Here is a 17,169-nt window from a genome sequence, read left to right as displayed (position 1 = left end):
TGCCAAGAAAACTCCATGGAACGTATCACAAGGCTAAAAGAGATGACGCTGGAAGATGAGCCCCTCAGGTCGGAAGGTGTCCAATATACTACTGGGGAAGAGCAGAGGGAATTTCCAAGTAGCGCCAGAAAGAGTGAAGTGGCTGGGCCAAAGCCGAAAGGACACTCAGCTGTGGATGTGTCTGGTGGTGAAAAGAAAGTCCGATGCTGTAAAGAACAATATTGTTTAGGAACCTGGAATGTCAGATCAATGAATCAAGGTAAGCTGGAGGTGGTCAAACATGAGATGGCAAGATTGAACATGGACATCTTGGGAATCAGCGAACTAAAATGGACAAGCATGGGCAAATTTAATTCAGGTGACCATTATATCCACTATTCTGGGCAAGGATCGCTTAGAAGAAATGGAGTAGCACTCATAGTCAATAAAAGGGTGGGAAAAGCAGTAGTGGGGTACAATCTCAAAAACAATAGAACCATCTCAGTACGAATCTAAGGCAAACCATTCAACATGACAGTAATTCAAGTCTATGCCCCAACCACTGATGCCGAAGAAGCTGAGGTTGATCGGTTCTATGAAGACCTACAACACCTTCTGGAACTAACACCAAAAAAAGATGTGCTTTTCATCATAGGGGATTGGAATGCTAAAGCAGAAAGTCAAAAAATCACTGGGATAACAGGCAGGCATGGCCTTGGTATACAAAATGAAGCAGGACAAAGGCTAATAGAGTTTTTCCAAGAGAACACGCTGATCATAGCAAACATGCTTTTCCAACAGCACAAGAGGCGACTCTACACATGGACATCACCAGATGGTCAATATTGAAATCAGATTGATTATGTCCTTTGCAGCCAAAGATGGAGAAGCTCTATACAGTCAGTAAAAACAAGACCTGGAGCTGACTGTGGCTCAGATCACGAGCTTCTTGTTGCAAAATTTCGGCCTAAACTGAAGAACGTAGGGAAAACCACTAAACCATTCAGTTATGACCTAAATCATATCCCTGATGAATATACAGTGGAGGTGAGGAGTAGATTTCAGGGATTAGACCTTATAGACAGAGTGCCTGAGGAACTATGAATGAAGGTCCGTAACATTGTTCAGGAGGCAGCAACTCAATCCATCCCAAAGAAAAAAATGCAAGAAAGCCAAGTGGCTGTCTGAGGAGGCTGTACAAGTACCTGAGGAAAGAAGGGAAGCGAAAAGCAAGGGAGAAAGGGGAAGATCTATCCAACTGAATGCAGAGTTCCAGAGAATAGCAAGGAGAGACAAGAAGGCCTTCTTAAATGAACAATGCCAAGAAATCGAGGAAAACAACAGAATGGGAAAGACTAGAGATCTTTTCAAGAAAATCGGAGATATCAAGGGAACATTTTGTGCAAAGACGGGCATGATAAAGGACAAAGAAGGCAGGGACCTAACAGAAGCAGATGAGTTTAAGAAGAGGTGGGAAGAATACACAAAAGAACTATACAGGAAAGATCTTAATGTCCCTGATAGCCATGATAGTGCGGTCACTGAACTTGAGCCGGACATCCTTGAGAGTGAAGTCAAGTGGGCCTTAGGAAGCATTACTAACAACAAAGCTAACAGAGATGACAGTATTCCAGCTGAGCGATTTAAAATCCTAAAAGATGATGCTGTTAAAGTGCTGCACTCAATATGCCAACACATTTGGAACACTCAACAGTGGCCACAAGACTGGAAAAGGTCAGTTTACATTCCAATTCCAAAGAAGGGCAATGCCAAAGAGTGTTCAAACTACTGCACGATTGGGCTTATTTCACATGCCAGCAAGGTGATGCTCAAAATCCTACAAGCTAGGCTTCAGCAGTATGTGAACAGAGGACTACCAGAAGTACAAGCTGGGTTTCGAAGAGGCAGAGGAACTAGAGATCAAATCGCCAACATTCGCTGGATTATGGAGAAAGCAAGAGAATTCCAGAAAAACGTCTATTTCTGCTTCATTGACTATGCTAAAGCCTTGGATTGTGTGGATCACAACAAACTGTGGCAAATTCTTAAAGTGAAGGGAGTACCAGACCACCTTACCTGACTCCTGAGAAACCTGTACGAGGGTCAAGAAGCAACAGTAAGAACCGGACATGGAACAACCGATTGGTTCCGAATTGGGAAAGGAGTATGACAAGGCTGTATATTGTCGCCCTGCTTATTTAACTTATATGCAGAGTACATCATGAGAAACGGCAGGTTGGATGAATCACAGGTTGGAATTAAGATTGCCGGGAGAATTATCAACAGCCTCAGATACGCAGACAATACCACCCTAATGGCAGAAAGCGAATAGGATCTCAAGAGCCTCTTGTTGAGGGTGAAAGAGGAGAGTGCAAAAGCTGGTTTGAAACTCAACATTAAAAAAACGAAGATCATGGCATCTGGCCCCATCACTTCCTGGCATACACAAGGGGAAGAAATGGAAGCAGTGACAGATTTTATTTTCTTGGGCTCCAAGATCACTGCAGACAGTGACTGTAGCCATGAAATTAAAGGACGCTTGCTTAGGGATGTCAAAGAATTCTGCCACGGATCTCAGTGAGGCCGAATGCCAGTGCATTCGGCCCCCCGAAATCTGTGGCGGAACAGCCTGCCCCCTCGCCCCCCCGCGGATCCCCCCTGGGACGAGACTTACCTTGGGCGGATGTTCCGGGTGGCGGCGGCTGCGGTGGATGGTCTTCCGACCGGGTGCTGCTGGGTACTTACGTAGCCTATCACATCTGGGTTAAATAAAAAAAAAAAACATACGCAAATTTGCGTCCCTTATTTTTTCCCGGCTTAGTCTACGTAAATATTTACGTTGGCTGAAACGGCGAATCAAAAAGGGACGGAAATAGCGCCCACTACGCTATTTGCGTTCCCCTTTATTTTCGCCGTAATAGTCTACGTAAATATTTACCTAGACTAAGACAGCAAAAAATAAGGGACGCAAATGGCGGCGGCCGTAGCCGCCACCATTCGCGTACGCGGGTGTTTGTTTTTTACCCAGGGCCCTCCGCAGCTGGAAATCCGGCTGCGGACGGCCCTGGCCGGCTGCTCTGCGGAGCCGCCGCGGAGCACAGCTGGCCGGGCAGGATTCCGGGGGGGAGGACCGGATCGCCTCCCCCCCGTCGAGGATTCCGGGGAGAGGGACGGAACGCCTCCCCCCCCACCATGAACATAATCCGCGGAAAGGTAAGTGACTTTCGTACATCCCTACGCTTGCTCCTTGGGAGGAAAGCTATAGCAAACCTAGACAGCATAGTAAGAAGCAGAGACATCACCTTGCTGACAAAGGTCCGTATAATCAAAGCTATGGTTTTCCCAGTAGCAACATATGGCTGTGAGAGCTGGACTATAAGGAAGGCTGAGCGCCGAAGAATTGATGCTTTCGAACTGTGGTGCTGGAGAAGATTCTTACGAGTCCCCTGGACTGCAAAGAGGTCAAATCAGTCAATCCTAAAGGAAATCAACCCTGAGTGCTCATTGGAAGGACAAATACTGAAGCTGAAGCTCAAATATTTTGGCCACCTAATGCGAAGAGAACAGTCACGGGAAAAGACCCTGATGCTGGGAAAGATTGAAGGCAAAAGGAGAAGAGGACGGCAGAGGATGAGATGGCTAGATAGCATCACCGATGCAATGAATATGAACTTAAGCACACTCCGGGAGAGAGTGCAGGACAGGAAGGCCTGGCGTGCTATGGTCCATGGGGTCACGAAGAGTCGGACACGACTTAATGACTGAACAACAGCAGCTTTGTTTTAATTTAATTCTTTAAAAACATTGGGCATTATCCTAGTGGGCCATTGTGCAAGTGTGTGTGGGGGGGCTGCTGATTGTGTTCTGTTCTGTTCAGGAACTGGAAATGACTGGAAATGCTTGTTTCTGGAATAGGGCATGTTGGCAGAGCTCACATAAGGGAGCTTCGCTGACCTGTCCCAATCCAGAAATGAGCATTTCCACTTGCTTTGCAGCTTCCTAAAGGAGCGCTAAATCCCTGTTGCACAAGTGGTGGGTGCTGTTTGCAGAATGGAATTGGTGGTGCTCCCCTCTTGTGGAGCCGCCCGCTTGGGTATTGTCCTAAGTAACTACAGCCTGACCCTCGTGTACCAAGATAAAAGCCAAAGAGAAGAACTATGAATGATATGGTAAACCTTGTAAAAGAAACCTTCTCTAAGGTTTGTTGTTGTTGTTCAGCCATTAAGTCGTGTCCGACTCTTTGTGACCCCATGGGCCATAGCACGCCAGGCCTTCCTGTCCTCCGCTCTCTCCTGAAGTGTACTCAGGTTCATATTCATGGCATCGGTGATGCTATCTAGCCATCTCATCCTCTGCCGTCCCCTTCTCCTTTTGCCTTCAATCTTTCCCAGCATCAGGGACTTTTCCTGTGACTGTTCTCTTCGCATTAGGTGGCCAAAATATTTGAGCTTCAGTTTCAGTATCTGTCCTTCCAATGAGCACTCAGGGTTGATTTCCTTTAGGATTGACTGATTTGACCTCTTTGCAGTCCAGGGGACTCGTAAGAATCTTCTCCAGCACCACAGTTCGAAAGCATCGATTCTTCGGCGTTCAGCCTTCCTTATAGTCCAGCTCTCACAGCCATACATTACTACTGGGAAAACCATAGCTTTGATTAGACGGACCTTTGTCGGCAAGGTGATGTCTCTGCTTCTTACTATGCTGTCTAGGTGTGCCATAGCTTTCCTCCCAAGGAGCAAGCGTCTTTTAATTTCATGGCTACAGTTACCGTCTGCGGTGATCTTGGAGCCCAAGAAAGTAAAATCTGTCACTGCTTCCATTTCTTCCCCTTCTATATGCCAGGAAGTGATAGGGCCAGATGCCATGATCTTAGTTTTTTTAATGTTGAGTTTCAAACCAGCTTTTGCACTCTCCTCTTTCACCCTCAACAAGAGGCTCTTTAGATCCTCTTCGCTCTCTGCCATTAGGGTGGTATCGTCTGCATATCAGAGGTTTTTGATAATTCTCCCAGCAATCTTAATTCCGACCTCTGATTCATCCAACCCGGCATTTCTCATGATGTACTCTGCATATAAGTTAAATAAGCAGGGCGACAATATGCAGCCTTGTCGTACTCCTTTCCCAATTTTGAACCAATCGGTTGTTCCATGTTTCAGATTGTTCCAGGGGGACAGATCAGCCCTCTGAGTTCAGTGCAAACAAAATCTAAAAGAGGTCCATTGATAGATGTCAAGAAATAACTACCCTTGATCAAAGCAGCTTTGGGATCTTGATGGGAGATCCAAGTCTTCAAGTATATGTGGTTCTGAAAACCTAGCTATGAAGTGGGGCTGGGAGGTGATTTCAAGTGGGAAATGGGTGTGGTGCTGAAACCTTTCTTCGACTACTTTCTCCCTGCAATCTTTTCACTGCAGCTACGTTTAACCTAGCTGGGCTCTGAAACTGGAAATATTCCTGGCTAGGGGAAAAATAGGGATGTAGAAAAGTCACTTACCTGGTCTCGTAGCTTGCTTTGTGGTGGGGGGGAGGCGCTTCGCTTCTCTCCCCGAAGTTCAGGCCGGGGTGGGGAGACTTCCCGCCTCGCCCAGCCGAAATTCAGGCCGGGGGGGAGGCTTCCCGCCTCGCCCGGCCGAAATTCAGGCCGGGGAGATGCGCCCTGTCTCCCCGGCCGCGAACTTCAACAGAAAAGTAAAACAAAAACAAAAACGCCCCGTGATAGGCTACATGACGATTTACATAGCCTATCACGGCTAGATCTGCAAATCTAGCCATGATAGGCTACGTTAATCGTCACGTAGCCTATCACGGGGCATTTGTTTTTTTTTTACTTTTCTTGGAATGGCGGCGGTGGCAGCCGGTCGAAAGACCGGCTGCCACCCCCGCCCCTGTCGAAGCCCTGCTGAACCGCCGCTGCGACCCGCCACCGGAACGACATTCGGGAAAGGTAAGTCCCATCCCGGGGGGGGTGCGGGGTGCGGAGAATTTCTCCCCGAAACTACTTCGGGGGGCCGAATACGTTGGCACTCGGCCCCCCGAAGTTTCGGCGAGAAATTCTCTGACACTCTTAGGGAAAAATGACTTCTGGAGTGGGTGTGAAGGGAAAGAGCTCTTCACCTCTGCATGCCTGCTACTTTTACATGAAATCCCATGCTCCACTCTTGCTTTGGACTTGTTAGCTGCCTTGAGAGGGCCCACCCTGTGCTGAAGAGTGGGATTAAAATTGTCTAAATTCAATAACAATATATATTTTGCTGTGAGCACATGTCATGGGAAGCTACAGCCAATTGCAGTGCTTCTCATTGGATGTATGTGCAATGAAATATATGCATTTGTGATTATTTCTACATGATAATCTACACATGAATTAATGCTTTATTCCGTTAGTAGTAGTAATAATAGTACTTGGCATTTGTATAGCACTCCCTAGTGTACAAAGTGCTTCTGATGCGTTATCCAGTTATAATCCTTATAACAATTCTGTAAGGTAAGTCAGTATTGTTTTCCCTATACTGCAGATGGGGTGCAGGGGGACTGAGGCTGAGAGAGTGGCTTGCCTAAGGCCAGCTAGTGAGGTCATTGCAGAGATGAGATGTGAACCTGGGACTTCTGATTTGCAGTTCAGTCTCATATAGTGCATGAACTTGAGCACACTTGGGGAGAGAGCGGAGGACAGGAAGGCCTGGCGTGCTATGCTCCATGGGGTCACGAAGAGTCGGACACGACTTAACAACAGAACAACAACTCATATAGTGCAATCCTATACACGTCTACTGAGAAGTAAGTAAGGCTCATTGAAGTCAGTGGGATTTACTCTTAGGTAAGTCTGCATGGGATTCCTTGTCAGCCTCTAAGTATAATATATAATCTTCCCCCCCACACCCCCAAATTGGCACAGTATTTGGACAAGGTGAACAAATTTGTGTTGATACTTACGGTCCTGCCTGCTTTCAGCAAACACCCTGGTCATGTTATATGACACAATGGTCTCATGCTCATGTGTAGAGAGCTTCTTGGTAAATATGGTAAACTGGGCAAAGCCATCCCCACTTTTTTTCAAGAGAAAAGTTGTGAAATTTTGTTCACAGCTGCTGTACTCTAGCATTAGCAGTAGTCTTGCTCCAGGACTTCCTTGTTTTCCCCTTCATCGAAACAGCACTTGAAACATATGCTGCCAAAAATTACGTTGCCTCTTGTTTCGATGTGTGTTTTATTTATTGGCATCTTGAATCCCAAACATTTTAATGGAATGTTACTATTACTATATTATAGTGATATTATTCTGAAATATTTCTCTAGATATTTTAAGTTTGCTTTATTGCTGTATGCTACTTAGGATTTCATAACAGTGCTCCAACAAATAGTATTAAAAACATTTTCATTGTAAATGGTAACATATTTTGACCATGAATACTGACAATTTGTCAGGATGCTTCACTTTTCAATTGTTTCTGCTGTTTGACCTCTGATCTAATGGGATTTATCAGTGCTGAATCTGTTTCCTCCCCATCTTATTCTGTTGTTTTGACGCATAGAACACATTACATTTCTGATGTATCAAAATTAGCCTTTTTGTTATTTAATTACTGGATTTGTTATGATATTAATGAAAGTAAGCTTTGCTTGCACATTGAATAGCATTTATTTCTCACCTGCTATGTAAATGTAAATGTAATGTAAATGTAAATGTTTACTATGTAAATCTAGACAAATCCAGATTATATCATCAGAATCTATCCATGTAAAATCATGGGCTTTTTCCAGTCCATGGACACATGTGGACAATTCTGCATGGGTATAATGAAGCCAGTTCCTTTGTGCACAGGCATTCAGTGCACCTGTCTGTTTAGGGCAATGGGAAGCCTGCCAGCTCGCATTTGTTGCCCAAGTGGAGGAGGCATAGGTGGGCTGGATTCATCTCAGTGGCTTGGTGTGGTTCTTCTGTGAATGTCAAATGCTCAGGTTCGGGTTTTTGTGTGTGATCGATCAGAGAATTCGATGTGCAAAATAGTTGCTTTTATTATGCAAACTGCAATTAAATTAGCAGTGCTTCAGGCTATAACTGGAATCTACGAACAGCCGCTAAGCGTCTACACAGCTTTGCATAATATAGGACCACTTAGGCTACAAGCAATTCTCTTTGGTTAATGCACTGTGTTAGATAGTTGCAATGAAAACTGGCGCCAGCCAACTCTTCAACAACTTGAGTGGCTGGTTAAGCCCCTCCCTTAGAGGGGTCTTTCTAGAGAGACCTTCCCTGTGCGGCCAGCCTTTTGGAATTCCTTAAAAGTTGACATTGCTCCTTGCGCCTAGCCTGACGTCTCGCCCTAAAAATCTTGTGTTTCCCGCTTCTGATTTAAACTCTTACATATCCATACATAAATGAAAAGGTTTATCATACAACTGCAGTATGCTTTAGAACAGGGGTGGGCAACTTCCAGAGGTCTGGGGGCCATTCCCCCCACCCCCAGACACCTGGTGTGGGGTACCATGCAGTCCGCAGAGTGCCTGCCCCTCAAAAGAAGAAAAGGCCTCAAATTGCTGGTTTGCTGCTGAAATTCAGTGGCAAACCACTCCATAACGCTATAGACTGCCACAGTGACTAAATTTAACTTGCTTGCAAGTTAATTTAACCCCTTTGGCATTCCATAGCAGCTATGGAGCACCAAAAGGATCAAATGTAGCTTGCAAATAAGCTAAATTTGACCATTTGGGCTCTCCATAGCCACTACGGATGGCATTTCCCCCCCATGTTCTTTTTAAATTTGTGTGTGGGGAGGACCCTGGGAGGCAGTGGCCCATACGTTGCCCACCCCTACTTTTGATTAGTTTATGCCTCCTTTTTTTGTGCTTATGATAGCTATAATAACAGTATTTAATATAGTGTGTTTTAAAAAAAAATCCTCCAACATGTCAGGACATTTTAAAAATATGTACATTTAAGTTCCTTACTGTACAGTTCTATACATGTCTATTCAGAGTACAGGATTGCATCCTAAGAGTTATAATATTTATGGGTGAAATTAGGATTGTAATACGTTGGTGTTTAGGAATGCAAAATTGGAACACAATAGTTGATTAATTAACGCAGAATATGATGATGCCTTTGCACAGATAACATTCCACTTATGTTGGGAGAGACCTGTAGTTGTACTAATAATAGTAAGATTGTAAATTATGAAGTCTACAGAAAAACCAAACTCCAGTAACTGCTACATCTCAGCGTAATAATATTTCGGGTTAGCTTGATTCAGTGTTCCACTTCTATAATGACTTTGGTGAACCAGAAAAATCAAACGAAACGGGTTAATTTTAAAGAACATCAATATTGTTTTGCATATACAAAGCTGATTTGATTACTACAATGACTTTGATAATAAAGACAAAGGCTCTGTTCTTTTTCTTCTTAGTACAATCTGACATACTCTCCAGTTCTGTTGATGAAACAGAATTTAGATTCCTTAGCTATTGCTTACAAAGCAACCATTCTTGCCCCATCTCTGGTTCTGTACTGATCTTTAGCCTGAGTAAACTGGTTAGACTTTCATCTGGTAGTGTTTCTCCTGTGCTTTGCATTTCACACCTTAAAATACTTCTGACTATAAGAACCATTAATAGGTCTCTCACTGCTTAATTGCAGTTCTTCATGCTAGAGATGTGTTCATGGTTCTGCTAATGCCATAAATGAGGATAGTCATTTAGACAGGACTATACCTGATTTTTAATTCTGCTTTGTGGTTTTGTTGATCCATACTGAAACGTGTTTAGTTTTTTAAACGCATGAAGTAAATGTGACAGAGCGATTGTATAATAAAACTCTGAAAGCATCTATAGTTAAATCGATGTTGCCTGATCACTTTATCTGGGCTTAAAATTATAGTTTTTGTGGGTTTAAATGAAAGTGAAAGAGGAAGGTTTCTCTTTCATCCAAGCGTCCCATCCTGTGACAGAGTTTTGGCTAGCAGTGTTTTGATTCCCTTTTTATTTCCTCTGCTTTGTCTCACAAATATAGTATAGAGAAGGTTTTTCTAAAATGGAAACCTTGGAGGAGAGATAGGTTGATGGAAATTGGAACTTCCTGACTATGCAGTAGCACTACACAATTAGCTACAAATAAATGGGATAGGTCCTGATTGGATCCTGCCTGAAGAGATAAAGTGTACTTACTGAGTAGGATAGTGGATGTGGATATCTATTCATCCCGTGTGCCTTCAGTCTCTTAAAGGAAGTTTGGAGAGAGAACAATTTAGAACCTCTAACCAGAAATAAAAATATTTTATTCTTAAATTGTTCTTAAAGTGTTCTTAAATTGTTCTGCATTTCATTAGTAGTCTGTTAACACACTTCATGCTATTTTGTTATGAATATGCAGATTATACCTAGCATTGTGTTAGTTATGGTGTTGTCTTTTGTCTTGCAGGCAACTAACTGGAAGTGGAATGAGTTAAGGAACAATTACTTTTCCCAACACAGTCTTCTAAGATATGTAGGCAAGACCTACGTATATCCTATGATGGAAGTATTTACCTGTTTCGGGAAAAATGTTTGAATGCTGTGCTATTTCAAACAAAAACTCTACAAGTATTCATATTCTGTGCCAATCCACTGCTGAGAACGTTTTGGATATTAATACAGCTGTGTTGTGTGCTGTGTGTTTGCAGTGGTAATATAGTAGTTTTTTAAATTCGGGTTTTTAAAAAAATTTCTCCAGTGCTATGATGTAATGAAAACCAGGAAATTATCTGAAGCCCACGTGTCAGGATAATCTCTGAAGAAACAGCATTATCTGCACTTGGTCTTTGGCAGCCTTGTCTGTCAACCAGTAAGGAAACTGAGATAAAGCACCCCAAATGCCAGTTCTGAAAATACAAAGAAATCAGATGCACACAACTCTCTCATACAAAAACTTGAAGGAAAACACCCCTAGGGAGCACTATTCAGTATTTTTATTTTAACATGTGAGAAAGAAATGACTGATAGCAAAAAACCCTGGGAGTGAGGCTCACATATCCCTGCTTCTTTGGAGTTACTTAACATAAATTATGACATTATACAGAAAAGCTACAAGAGCAATGCCTTACATAACCACTTAGATAAATCATGTGATTCTTTCGCTAAGAAAGATGAATGTTTAGAAACTGGAATTCCTTCTTCACTGGAAAAAGCCATGTATGCTGATATTCAATTAAAAATGGATGGATCTCAAGTAGAGTTGAAGCCACTAAGAAGCCAGTCTTCAGTAAATAAAAATGAAACTGAGAGTGCTGATTTCAATTATGTTAAAGAGAGAAACATCTCAAAAGGTTTGTGTACTTTGCACAACAGCTTAATTTGGAATGACTGCTTACAGCCAGTAAAGACTTATGACTGCAGCAATAATTCCACAGTCTGCACATGTAAATTAATGGAACTACCAACTACCTGTGGGGCTAAAACTGGACAACAGTTGTGTGATTCCTATGACACTTCAGTGGATAACTATTTCTGTTTGGAAAGAGCAACCCAAAAACTCAATGAGGCATGCTTAGGTCACAGTACCTTCTCAACTAGTAATTTTACTGGAAGAATGCCTTCAAAGCCCATTCTGAGCCATTTTGAAAACTGCAATGAAAACTATGGAGAAGAGATGGAAGAAGATCTTTCTCGAAGTAAAAAGGAGCGCTCCACATTATTAATCAGAAGATTTTGCAAGAATGATAAGGAGGTTAAAAAATCAGTCTATACTGGGACAAGAGCAATTGTTAGGACTTTACCATCCGGGCACATAGGAGACGTTGCTTGGAATTGTGTTGACCAGTGGAGAACACACAATGAGCTAAGGCACTATAGGATTATATCAGAGCAGTTAACATTTCATGTTTCAGTAAGCCATGCATTAAATTCCTACCTTCTGCAATCTGTATGGCATGAGGTAAGTGTCTTTTTATAACTTTCTTAAGCCTGATATCTTTCTGAATGTGGTGGTTGACCAGATTCAAACAGATTGGCTTTACCATGATGTAAAATGAATCTGCTTTCTTGAATTCTCAGTAGCAGTTGTACCCATCACATCAAAGTTTAGTGTTGGTAATTGAGATCTTAGGAATTCATGGGTTAGATTCAGATTTACATTGGATTAACTGCACTGACAGAAGTGGACTTTCCTTCCCCCTCCTTCTCATGGCAGCCCTCTGAATATGCTATACAGAGAGTCAGAAGACCGTACTAAATGGGGTGAGCTGTGGTAGGGTGAGGGGAATCTCCAAAAATCAGGCGGAGGGACCTTCTATGAGCAGAGCCCCTCCTCTTGCAGAAGGCAGATCTGGATCCAAGGCCATATGTGATATTTTTCTGTCATGGAGATTATCTTTCTGTGGGGGAGGGGGGAAGCATGCACATTGTCACTTGTAAAATGCAGCAAGAGAGCATATATTATTTTGCCACAAGTACAAATATTTGGTATCTAATACATATGGCAGCTGCTGTTTTTTTATATGTATGGTGAAATATGTTTTGTGTAGCAGTTAATACATTACCATGTACACTTTTTTTTTGTTATGCTGAGATTATGTCAGTTAATGGTTCTTATGATGCTGTTTTACTGCCTTTTTATTGTTTGTGTTCTGGTTTATATTTTTATTGTAAGATGACTTGAGTTTGATTTTGTTACAGAAAGGTGGGATATAAATGTTGAAAGGCAGAGGTCATTGAGTGAGTTAATGCAAGGATATATATAGTACAGTAGCTTTCCCCAACCTGGCCCCTCCAGCTGTGTTGGGCTACAACTCACATAATTCCCAGCCAGCTTCGCCATGCTGATTTGGGATTATGGGAATTGTAGTCCAGCACATTTAAAGGGTGCCAGCTTGGGTAAGTCTGAAACAGAGGAAAATAACAGAAATTTCCTTGGTCTGAAGAAAGACCAGAGACCACTTATGACTTACTAACTTGTACACAGTATTTTTGCACCCTCTTAGTAAGCCTTTCTTCCACCCCTTGTCTCACCTGCTTAGTATTTTAGGGTATATATGCAGTACATTTTAAAAAGTGACTTGTCATGTAGTTGTGCGTTATACTGCTTTTAGTTCAACGGATCTTTCTTCCCTTCAAGTACTGACCACCAGCACAGTACACTTTTGCCCTCATGAGTATCTCTCTTCGGTGGAAACATATTTTTCACATGGCGACTGCCTAAAGACTTCCCATATGGTGACTCTGTCTGTATAGAAAACTCTATGCTTTGATCACGTTGGTACTCTAAATACTATGACAACCCATACCGAAGTTGAGAGGAAGGAATGGCATGGCATGGTAATTCCTGGGTTACTATGTGGCTAGAGTCTGTCCACGGTTCACTGTTCACATAGTTATAGTCCTCGACTAGGATTTCTTGTGTGATGACCACTCAGCAATTGGCCATTTTTCCTTCCCTTACTGAAAATACTTGGACATATTGGGTCAGAAAGATCTATGCCCTCATAAATCCTCCACTTAGTGCATGTATTCATTTAGATTTCTTTCTCATTCTATTTCAAGAAGTCTGGGTATGTTACAATATATCTATATTTCATTTCATCTCCACAGCTGGTGGGTAAACTGAGAGACAGTGATTTTCCAAGCACATCTAGTGCCTAAGAAGGAATTTTAACTTGGCTTCCTTATTCAAGGTCATATTTGATTTCACCTCGGCAAATCACTACCGTTCTTGTCATCCTCCTGAAGTCACACCCATGCCTGACAGAGATAAAACTCTATACATTCAACCACCACCAGGCCTTCTCCTTTGATTATCACTGAATTTAAAGCACCGTCATGGCCTTGTCTCTTAATTCTCTGTAGCTAATACAAAGGACAGGGGTCTGTGGCAATGCAGTAATTGTTGGGTTTCCTTGTTGGAAGTATTCCCTAGAAATAACTGGCCAGATTGTCATGATGGCTTTCTTTCCACTACTTTCATGTGAAGATCAATCAGACAATATTCACTGCTGCTGCGGATCAGCCTAACAACACTCATTGCTGGTGGGTAGTGGAAAGTTTCCATCCTTCAGTGTTTGGAGGAAAGCTGTAGAGGGATGTTTTCCATCCCAAGGCTTGCAATGGGCTGGAGCCACTACTAGAGGAGAATTCTTGAGAGATCTTCTCTTCTAACCTTCGCTATTGTGTGTGTATGCTGCCAGTGATTTTATTTGTCCTTCCTCCAGGGGGGATCTGCTGGCGCTAGTCACCAAAGAAAATCCCTACCTACCACAGCCAGAAGTAAGAAAAGTGAAGATATAAATCAAAGGTTTTTGTTATGTGGTAGTGGAATTGTGATGTGTGCAAAGAAGTGTATGGATTTCTTTCTCTTAAAAAAAAAAAAGAGAGAGAGAAAATGCCTCAACATTTAAAAATCCACATCACAACTTGTTCTCATGGATGTAGATTATCTTTCCCTCAGAACAATTGCTTTTCTTGCTTAATTTTCTGTTGTGCCAGTGATAGAGTTGCAAATCTTGTTCATCTTTCAAAATGCCTGCTTTTCTTTAATTTTTTTTATTGTACCAGGTTTTGTAGTGGCAAACCTTGAAGTGTTTTACTTTAGTGCAAGGTGAGATCTCCAGTGCTAGAAACCCTGTTTTAGCAGTGTCTTCCTTGGGAACAGCTAATGCTTTCTTACTCCTCTCTGTGTTTGGATTGTTCAAACCATTTGAAAAGACATTGTGCTTGTTTAATATAAACAAAGTACTTCCACATTGGACCAGTCCAGTTAAGATATCCATACCATGTCCCATCTCATGTGTACATGACCATTTTCTGATAGTGATTAGAACTCTACTGGTACACTCTTTTGGAACATTTGTACAGCCAAGCATGACAATAATTGTCATGGTATGTACCAGTATTATATTACTGGGGATAAGGGGATATCACCTTATATATTGTTAACTATCTGTTATGTATCCTGGGGTGGGGTAGGTGTACTGTGGGTTAGTGATTATTTTTTTAACCTTGGCAGCTCTTATAGAGTTGGGAGTAGCAACAGTGGATGGAGCTTCTGCTAAGTTCTTCACTTCTGTGCGTACTGAATAAAGCACAGTTGTGTTTGAGGCCTGCTTCTTGCAGTCATTCCTACTACCTATACAACATTTTTTGGCAACAAAGGTGGGATCTGAGAGCTATCTTGGATTCACAGGCAGCAAGGACTGTGAATCCAATTATACAGCTAACTGGTAAGCAGTCAACTAGGCCCGCTTAAGAACTTGAGCAACTCCTGTGCAAAAAAAATATCAAAATTAAAATGGCTGTTCTTGGACATATTGAAGAGTTTGATGTGAGTCAACCTGCTTCCTGGGATTCTTATGCAGAACAGCTTTCATTCTCCCTTGAAGCAAGTAAGATAGCTAATCCTGAACAACAGCGAGCTGTGCTCTTAACTGTGAGCCAGAGATATTTGTCATAATAAGATCCCTCACTGCTCGTGCCTCACCCAAAACTAAGACATTTGATGAACTTTTAGGATTACTGCAGGTACATTTCTAACCAAATCCTTCCGTTATTGTGCAAAGATTTAAATTTCACAAACGAACACAGCAACCTGGAGAGGGCATTGCTGCGTATATTGCAGAACTGTGCCATCTTTCTAAACTCTGCAACTTTGGGGATTTTCTAGAGGATATGTTGAGGGATCGCCTTGTCTGTGGGGTTTATGATGAAGCACTACAATGATGCCTCCTCTCCCAGCCAAACTTGGCATTTACAATACCTCAAGAAAAGTCATTAGCCAGTGAGACCGCATCACTATATGTCACAGAACGCAAGAGAGTTGCAGATGATGGAAATGCCATCTGGAGCAAGCAGGCAGAGAATTCTAGGCAGCAAGGTCAACAGAACACAGGAAATGCACCCTCCATAAAATCTGCAGATAGGCCCTGGCTTACCTATTCCTTCTCAGGCTGTGGAGGACCACATCAGTGCTCTCTGTGCAGATTCAAGGATGCTGAGTACAGGTTTTGCAAGAAGAAGGTCCACCTTGAGCGAGTTTACCATTCAAAATCTGTTAGCACAAGGCCAAGGAACTATAACAAAGAGTCCCTCCACCTAGCGTTCCTCTAGGTTAATTGTCCACAGGATGATGAAATTCAACAGCTATATCACATTCAGAAGGTCTGTGGCAAGGAATCTCATGATTCTGTTTTGTATGCAACAGTATTAATCAATGGCCAGAGGTGAAAATGGAAGTGGATTCAGGGTCAGGGGTATCCATAAGGGCACCTTTAAGCATATATTTTCTGGACCCTTGCTCCAAGGTTGTCAAGTCCATCATGCATTCTGTGTGATTATAATACAAAGAAGGTTGATGTTTCTGGACTGTAGATGTACAGTATGGCTCCTTCCAAGGGAAGCTTCCACTTATAATTGTGGAGGGGCAGTGAAAAAACTTCTTGGGGAGAAACTGGTTCTCATCAATAGGAATCAGCATTCAAGGAATACACGCCCTTACTACAGGTCAGCTTGCAGCAATTGTTAATAAATCTCCAAGGGTATTTTCTGAAGAATTGGGAGAATACAAGGGGAAGTCAGTGTTATTCCATCTGGATCCATCCATTGCACCAATTCACATGAAAGCCAGGAACGTGCCTTTTGCATTGTGGGAAAAAATGGAAGAGCTTGAACATATCATCAAATAAGGTGTGCTAGAACCAGTTACACAGACCCAGTGGGCTATGCCCATTGTGCCAGTATTAAAACCTAATGGGAAGGTGAGACTGTGTGGGGATTACAAGTGCACTGTGAATAAGGCACTTAAGCAGCATCCATATCCAGTGCCTGCTGTCAATCAACTCTTTGCTGTTCTTAGTGGAGGGAAGGTCTTTGAAAAACTTGATCTGGCCCAAGCATATCAACAGTTGGTTGTTGATAATTCTACAGCAGATGCTCAAACAATAATAATTCATTGCGGGGCATTCCAAGTAAAGTGTCTGCAATTCAGAATTTCTGTGGCCTCTGGACTGTTCCAACAATTATGGAAACCCTACTTTCTGGAATTCCAGGTGTTGTACTTTTTCTGATGATGTCCTGCTCATGGGATCAACAAAGGAAGAACTTGCTGAACGACTTCAAGTACTCCCATATTGTTTTGACACATCCAGCATTCATGTAAAAAAAAAAAAGGAACCTCCAGCGTACCATTTTTGGGCTATTGCATTCACCCCACTGAAGACAAAATACGTGCAA

The 17,169-nt window shown here is 42.5% G+C and overlaps 1 protein-coding gene across 1 annotated transcript in view; it reads left to right on the top strand.

Moving 5' to 3' along the window:
• The first annotated feature begins 11,018 nt into the window (after window positions 1–11,018).
• The window catches only part of PLCE1 (phospholipase C epsilon 1), a 202,781-nt gene continuing 196,630 nt past the window's right edge, over window positions 11,019–17,169 (top strand). Inside the window, 2 exon segments of the mRNA XM_084845832.1 lie at window positions 11,019–11,051; window positions 11,054–11,887. Of these exon segments, the coding sequence (XP_084701958.1) occupies window positions 11,019–11,051; window positions 11,054–11,887 (867 nt within the window).

Source organism: Heloderma suspectum, chromosome 3 (genome assembly GCF_057233095.1).
Source record: "Heloderma suspectum isolate Gila_16-S chromosome 3, 16-S_ref, whole genome shotgun sequence".
In the NCBI taxonomy this organism is placed as follows: domain Eukaryota; kingdom Metazoa; phylum Chordata; class Lepidosauria; order Squamata; family Helodermatidae; genus Heloderma; species Heloderma suspectum.
The sequence above is the reverse complement of the archived record's forward strand: the minus strand, read 5'-3'. Positions and strand labels throughout refer to the sequence as shown.